The sequence below is a fragment of the Coregonus clupeaformis genome, unplaced genomic scaffold (assembly GCF_020615455.1).
Source record: "Coregonus clupeaformis isolate EN_2021a unplaced genomic scaffold, ASM2061545v1 scaf1242, whole genome shotgun sequence".
NCBI classification, from domain to species: domain Eukaryota; kingdom Metazoa; phylum Chordata; class Actinopteri; order Salmoniformes; family Salmonidae; genus Coregonus; species Coregonus clupeaformis.
The window spans coordinates 59,773-67,746 of NW_025534696.1; the positions used below are offsets into that span (position 1 = coordinate 59,773).

The following is a 7,974-nucleotide window of genomic DNA, read 5'->3' on the forward strand; positions in this document are numbered from 1 at the left end:
AGCGTGTGAGATCTGTGTCCTTCAAAGCTATTTTCTGATAAAGTGTGGTATGTGCCAGATAAAAAAAACTACTGACCAAAAGAGAGAAGATGATGATGTGCAGGTTCACAGGAAAAAATGTGTGTTGTTTTTGGACATTGATTAGCGATTGTCAACGATGCACAGAAATTCCAAAATGTGTGGAGTTTTTAGCTCAGGTGATTTGTTTGCCATATGTGATCTATAGGCTAAGAGAGCTTCATAAGCTGTTTATTGATTGTGGGGTTTGAATAACGTGCGAAGGCAACCTATTTGGTGAGAATCACAACATAGGGTGCAAAATCTCTTCTAGCTCTTAAAGGGACAGTAGCCTACCTTGGGTGTACAATTTTGAATTAAAGCATGATTTGTTCTGCAGTTATTCTGCAGTTATTCTAATGCTATTCATTATGTTAGCAATAAAATGTACAGTAAATGTTAATAGTATCTTCTGATTACAATGATTATGTCTATGTCTATTAGCTTCCAATATGTAAGTAGGTATATCTAGCTGTCCGATAACACATTCTGATTGAATGGCTTGTCCTGTGCTTTGTAAAAACCCAGAGTGCACTGAGTGAATGTTGGAAAAGATCTTGGTTCCTTTCTAAACGTAGAAGTGAGAATGCAAAGAGCACTCTCTCCAAAAATTGTTGAAGTGAACTAGCAAAAGAGTTGAGTCCTCATTCAAAGGCAAGGGGTATTGTGAATACAAAGAGAACTGAGTTATTTAGCTCTCTTTTTTTAAGCTAGTTCACTTTAAAGAGGACTGAGATCAGCTATTTTAAAGAGGACCATATGTGAAAACACCTAACAGAATTTAGGGCTCGTAAATATTACAATTGATTCATTACTTTGGCAATATTTGATTTAACTTGTACTAAATGAATTATATATAAATAAATACCTATACATAATAGATTAAACTGATACATTGCTATAGGGTGGTCAATACACAAAGGGCCAATTTATAAGCTCATTTTGGGGACCAAATGGGCCCAATAAGGACAGTCGATCCAAAGAGTGGGCTAATTTCAGGAATAGTGAAGGCTGTCTTCACCAGATATGGGCTGTCCACACTGGGCCACACTGGGCCACACTGGGCCAAACTGGGCCACACTGGGCCACACTGGGACACACTGGGCCACACTGGGACACACTGGGCCACACTAGGACACACTGGAACACACTAGGCCACACTGGGATACACTGGGCCACACTGGGCCACACTGGGCCACACTGGGACACACTGGGACACACTGGGCCACACTAGGACACACTGGGCCACACTGGGCCACACTGGGCCACACTGGGCCACACTGGGACACACTGGGACACACTGGGACACACTGGGCCACACTGGGCCACACTGGGACACACTAGGACACACTGGGACACACTGGGCCACACTGGGCCACACTGGGCCACACTGGGACACACTGGGACACACTGGGACACACTGGGACACACTGGGCCACACTAGGACACACTGGGCCACACTGGGCCACACTGGGCCACACTGGGCCACACTGGGACACACTGGGACACACTGGGACACACTGGGCCACACTGGGCCACACTGGGACACACTAGGACACACTGGGACACACTGGGCCACACTGGGACACACTGGGCCACACTGGGCCACACTGGGACACACTGGGACACACTGGGACACACTGGGACACACTGGGACACACTAGGACACACTGGGACACACTGGGACACACTGGGACACACTAGGACACACTGGGACACACTGGGACACACTGGGATACACTAGGACACACTGGGACACACTGGGACACACTGGGACACACTGGGACACACTAGGACACACTGGGACACACTGGGACACACTGGGCCACACTGGGACACACTGGGACACACTGGGACACACTGGGCCACACTGGGACACACTGGGACACACTGGGCTAATGTCTTGGGGGCCAATGTGGAGCCGATTAGCAAGGACTCTTCAGCCCAAAGTGACCTGAGATTAGCAGGGTGAGATACAAAAATGGTTCCATCACTGTGAAATTCAAAGGTTATATGATTAAAATGTATACTGTACACAGACTTTTACAAAATGTTATAAATGCAAACTGTCTTTCTCCTTCTTTACTGATATGACGTGATAGGACAGGTGAAGATAGTGCTCCCCACATTATCACCTGTTCAGAGACATGAACAATCACTGATTGTTAGGTCAGGTTTCTGAAGTATTGAAAGTGGGTAGGGGTGAAAAACCTCAACATAACATTTTCAGAGGGCCGACAAGGGTAAGAACACATGGTTGATTATTCTACACTGGAACCTTCCAAACTGGAACATGATTCCTATGGTCACACACTGCCTGACTTTAAACACAATGAAAACACAATGAAAGGTTTTGAACATAAGATAGAGGATATTACACAATTAGAGTTTGTGTTCCAAGAGTTTTGGAAATGTACCACTTAACATCTGAAAAAATATTGGGGAAAAAACTATAAATACACTTCTCTACAATAAAATTGCTAGATCTCCAACATGATTATGCAATCCAAAATGGCCTCACCTGTTATTTGAAGGTAACTCTGTCTTTCGTTCTCTCTCGCTCCGTCTCTCCAGTTTTAACCTATAAACCTTACACTCTTCCTAATTTCCTTGAATGTGTTATTTATCAACAAAAACAACTGTGCATGTGATATTCATCCCACTGGAAAATGGGTTGGGCAGAACCAGAGAAGGAAACAGTTGGAGAGGCTATACAGAACATTTGCATATAATGGTGCTGCTGATCCATAGGAGATAACCCAGTCCTCTATACAGACATATTGCCCAGAAATGGCCTCAATGTACAGAAAAGGACCCACCTCCTCACGTCTAAAAACTAAGGGTTGTGTGGTTTTAAGTATTGTTCAGGTGAGTGAGGCCTGAATTGAGAGTGACACTCCCAGGTAAAGCCATTTGACTGGAACAGGACTAGAGGTAAACCACAGAGACAGGCAGGAACCCAGAGGCCCTGGTCTCAGCTCTCACTCTCTGAAAATTTGTTTTTAAGACAAATTCCTCAGGTTTTACATTGGGGGTTCCTGGAATGTTTTTAGTTGTCTATATTTGAATGTTACTCAGGTAATTATTGGGCTGCCATGGTAAAAAATATATACAATGAGTGTACAAAACATTAGGAATACCTTCCTAATATTCAGTTGCCCTCAGAACAGCCTCAATTCGTCGGTGCATTAAATCTACAAGGTGTTTAAATTGTTCCACAGGGATGCTGGCCCAAGTCGACACCAATGATTCCCACAGTTGTGTCAAGTTGGCTGGTAGTGGATCTCTACTCCAAATAGCTCGTTCCATTTTATCCCACAGATGATCAATTGGATTGATATCTGATGACTGGTGAATTAACTGTCATGGAAAGAGCAGGTGGTCCAAATGTTTTGTACACTCAGTGTATAGATAAACATGAACTACTCTAGCATTGGGTCCTCAGCCCTCCCTCTCCTCTGTCATTGGGTGCTATACCCTCTCAATCCTCTGTCATTGGGTGTTCAGCCATCCATTTCCTCTGTCATTTGGTGCTCTCCCTTCTCTCTCCACTGTCATTGGGTGCTCAGCTCTCTCTCTCCTCTGTCATTGGGTGTTTGGCCCTCCTTCTCCTCTGTCATTGGGTGATATTCCCTCACTCTCCTCTGTCATTGGGTGCTATGCTCTCCCTCTCCTCTGTCATTGGGTGTTCTACACTCTTTCTCCTCTGTAATTGGGTGTTCTACACTCCCTCTCCTCTGTCATTGGGTGTTCTACACTCCCTCTCCTCTGCCATTGGGTGTTCTACACTCCCTCTCCTCGTCATTGGGTGTTCTACACTCTTTCTCCTCTGTCATTGGGTGTTCTACACTCTTTCTCCTCTGTCATTGGGTGTTCTACACTCTCTCTCCTCTGTCATTGGGTGTTCTACACTCTCTCTCCTCTGTCATTGGGTATTCTACACTCTCTCTCCTATGTCATTGGGTGTTCTAAACTCTCTCTCCTCTGTCATTCGGTGCTCTACACTCCCTCTCCTCTGCTATTGGGTGTTCTACACTCTTTATCCTCTTTCAATTGGTGTTCTACACACTCTCCTCTGTCATTGGGTTTTCTACACACCTTCTCCTCTGCCATTGGGTGTTCTACACTTTTTCTCCTCTGTCATTGGGTGTTCTACACTCCCTCTCCTCTGCCATTGGGTGTTCTACACTCCCTCTCCTCTGTCATTGGGTGTTCTACACTCTTTCTCCTCTGTCATTGGGTGTTCTACACTCTTTCTCCTCTGTCATTGGGTGTTCTACACTCTCTCTCCTCTGTCATTGGGTGTTCTACACTCTCTCTCCTCTGTCATTGGGTATTCTACACTCTCTCTCCTCTGTCATTGGGTGTTCTAAACTCTCTCTCCTCTGTCATTCGGTGTTCTACACTCCCTCTCCTCTGCTATTGGGTGTTCTACACTCTTTATCCTCTTTCAATTGGTGTTCTACACACTCTCCTCTGTCATTGGGTTTTCTACACACCTTCTCCTCTGCCATTGGGTGTTCTACACTTTTTCTCCTCTGCCATTGGGTGTTCTACACTCTCTCTCCTCTGTCATTGGGTTTTCTACACTCCCTCTCCTCTGTCATTGGGTGTTCTACATTCTTTCTCCTCTGTCATTGGGTGTTCTACACTCTCTCTCCTCTGTCATTCGGTGTTCTACATTCTCTCTCCTCTGTCATTGGGTGTTCTACACTTTTTTTCCTCTGTCATTGGGTGTTCTACACTATTTTTCCTCTGTCATTGGGTGTTCTACACTCTCTTTCCTCTGTCATTGGGTGTTCTGCACTCCCTCTCCTCTGCCATTGGGTGTTCTACACTCTCTCTCCTCTGTCATTGGGTGTTCTTCACTCTCTCTCCTCTGTCATTGTGTGTTCTACATTCTTTCTCCTCTGTCATTGGGTGTTCTACACGCTTTCTCCTCTGTCATTGGGTGTTCTACACTCTCTCTCCTCTGTCATTGGGTGTTCTACACTCTTTTTCCTCTTGTCATTGGGTGTTCTACCCTCTCTCTCCTCTGTCATTGGGTGTTCTACACGCTTTCTCCTCTGTCATTGGGTGTTCTACCTCTCTCTCCTCTGTCATTGGGTGTTCTACACTCTCTCTCCTCTGTCATTGGGTATTCTACACTCTCTCTCCTCTGTCATTGGGTGTTCTACACTCTCTCTCCTCTGTCATTGGGTGTTCTACACTCCCTCTCCTCTGCCATTGGGTGTTCTACACTCTTTATCCTCTTTCAATTGTTGTTCTACACTCTCTTTCCTCTGTCATTGGGTTTTCTACACACTTCTCCTCTGCCATTGGGTGTTCTACACTCTCTCTCCTCTGTCATTGGGTGTTCTACACTCCCTCTCCTCTGTCATTCGGGTGTTATACACTCTCTCTCCTCTGTCATTGGGTGTTCTACACTCTTTCTCCTCTGTCATTCGGTGTTCTACACTTTTCTCCTCTGTCATTGGGTGTTCTACATCTCTCTCTCCTCTGTCATTGGGTATTCTACACTCTTTCTCCTCTGTCATTCGGTGTTCTACACTCTCTCTCCTCTGTCATTGGGTGTTCTACACTTTTTCCTCTGTCATTGGGTGTTCTACACTCTTTTTACTCTGTCATTGGGTGTTCTACACTCCCTCTCCTCTGTCATTGGGTGTTCTACACTATTTTTCCTATTGTCATTTGGTGTTCTACACTCTCTCTCCTCTGTCATTGGGTGTTCTACACTTTTTTCCTCTGTCATTGGGTGTTCTACACTCTTTTTACTCTGTCATTGGGTGTTCTACACTCTCTCTCCTCTGTCATTGGGTGTTCTACACTCTATCTCCTCTGTCATTGGGTGTTCTACACTCTTTCTCCTCTGTCATTGGGTGTTCTACACTCTTTCTCCTCTGTCATTGGGTGTTCTACACTCTCTCTCCTCTGTCATTGGGTGTTCTACACTTTTTTTCCTCTGTCATTGGGTGTTCTACACTATTTTTCCTCTGTCATTGGGTGTTCTACACTCTCTCTCCTCTGTCATTGGGTGTTCTACACTCTTTTTCCTCTGTCATTGGGTGTTCTAAACTCTCTCTCCTCTGTCATTCGGTGTTCTACACTCCCTCTCCTCTGCTATTGGGTGTTCTACACTCTTTATCCTCTTTCAATTGGTGTTCTACACACTCTCCTCTGTCATTGGGTTTTCTACACACCTTCTCCTCTGCCATTGGGTGTTCTACACTTTTTCTCCTCTGCCATTGGGTGTTCTACACTCTCTCTCCTCTGTCATTGGGTATTCTACACTCCCTCTCCTCTGTCATTGGGTGTTCTACACTCTTTCTCCTCTGTCATTGGGTGTTCTACACTCTTTCTCCTCTGTCATTGGGTGTTCTACACTCTCTCTCCTCTGTCATTGGGTGTTCTACACTCTCTCTCCTCTGTCATTGGGTATTCTACACTCTCTCTCCTCTGTCATTGGGTGTTCTAAACTCTCTCTCCTCTGTCATTCCGGTGCTCTACACTCCCTCTCCTCTGCTATTGGGTGTTCTACACTCTTTATCCTCTTTCAATTGGTGTTCTACACTCTCCTCTGTCATTGGGTTTTCTACACCTTCTCCTCTGCCATTGGGTGTTCTACACTTTTCTCCTCTGTCATTGGGTGTTCTACACTCCCTCTCCTCTGCCATTGGGTGTTCACACTCCCTCTCCTCTGTCATTGGGTGTTCTACACTCTTTTCTCCTCTGTCATTGGGTGTTCTACACTCTTTCTCCTCTGTCATTGGGTGTTCTACACTCTCTCTCCTCTGTCATTGGGTGTTCTACACTCTCTCTCCTCTGTCATTGGGTATTCTACACTCTCTCTCCTCTGTCATTGGGTATTCTACACTCTCTCTCTCTGTCATTGGGTGTTCTAAACTCTCTCTCCTCTGTCATTCGGTGTTCTACACTCCCTCTCCTCTGCTATTGGGTGTTCTACACTCTTTATCCTCTTTCAATTGGTGTTCTACACACTCTCCTCTGTCATTGGGTTTTCTACACACCTTCTCCTCTGCCATTGGGTGTTCTACACTTTTTCTCCTCTGCCATTGGGTGTTCTACACTCTCTCTCCTCTGTCATTGGGTTTCTACACTCCCCTCTCCTCTGTCATTGGGTGTTCTACATTCTTTCTCCTCTGTCATTGGGTGTTCTACACTCTCTCTCCTCTGTCATTCGGTGTTCTACATTCTCTCTCCTCTGTCATTGGGTGTTCTACACTTTTTTCCTCTGTCATTGGGTGTTCTACACTATTTTTCCTCTGTCATTGGGTATTCTACACTCTCTTTCCTCTGTCATTGGGTGTTCTGCACTCCCTCTCCTCTGCCATTGGGTGTTCTACACTCTCTCTCCTCTTGTCATTGGGTGTTCTTCACTCTCTCCCTCTGTCATTGTGTGTTCTACATTCTTTCTCCTCTGTCATTGGGTGTTCTACGCTTTCTCTCTGTCATTGGGTGTTCTACACTCTCTCTCCTCTGTCATTGGGTGTTCTACACTCTTTTTCCTCTTGTCATTGGGTGTTCTACCCTCTCTCTCCTCTGTCATTGGGTGTTCTACACGCTTTCTCCTCTGTCATTGGGTGTTCTACACTCTCTCTCCTCTGTCATTGGGTGTTCTACACTCTCTCTCCTCTGTCATTGGGTATTCTACACTCTCTCTCCTCTGTCATTGGGTGTTCTACACTCTCTCTCCTCTGTCATTGGGTGTTCTACACTCCCTCTCCTCTGCCATTGGGTGTTCTACACTCTTTATCCTCTTTCAATTGCTGTTCTACACTCTCTTTCCTCTGTCATTGGGTTTTCTACACACCTTCTCCTCTGCCATTGGGTGTTCTACACTCTCTCTCCTCTGTCATTGGGTGTTCTACACTCCCTCTCCTCTGTCATTCGGTGTTA

The 7,974-nt window shown here is 45.5% G+C and overlaps 1 protein-coding gene across 1 annotated transcript; it reads right to left on the minus strand.

Moving 5' to 3' along the window:
• Positions 1-1,207: 1,207 nt before the first annotated feature.
• Positions 1,208-1,687, minus strand: LOC123486496 (keratin-associated protein 16-1-like; the record flags this gene model as incomplete). Its single annotated transcript, XM_045217815.1, has 1 exon — positions 1,208-1,687. A coding segment is annotated over one exon (480 nt), but the record flags the coding sequence as incomplete, so codon positions are not given.
• Between the last annotated feature and the right edge of the window lie 6,287 nt (positions 1,688-7,974).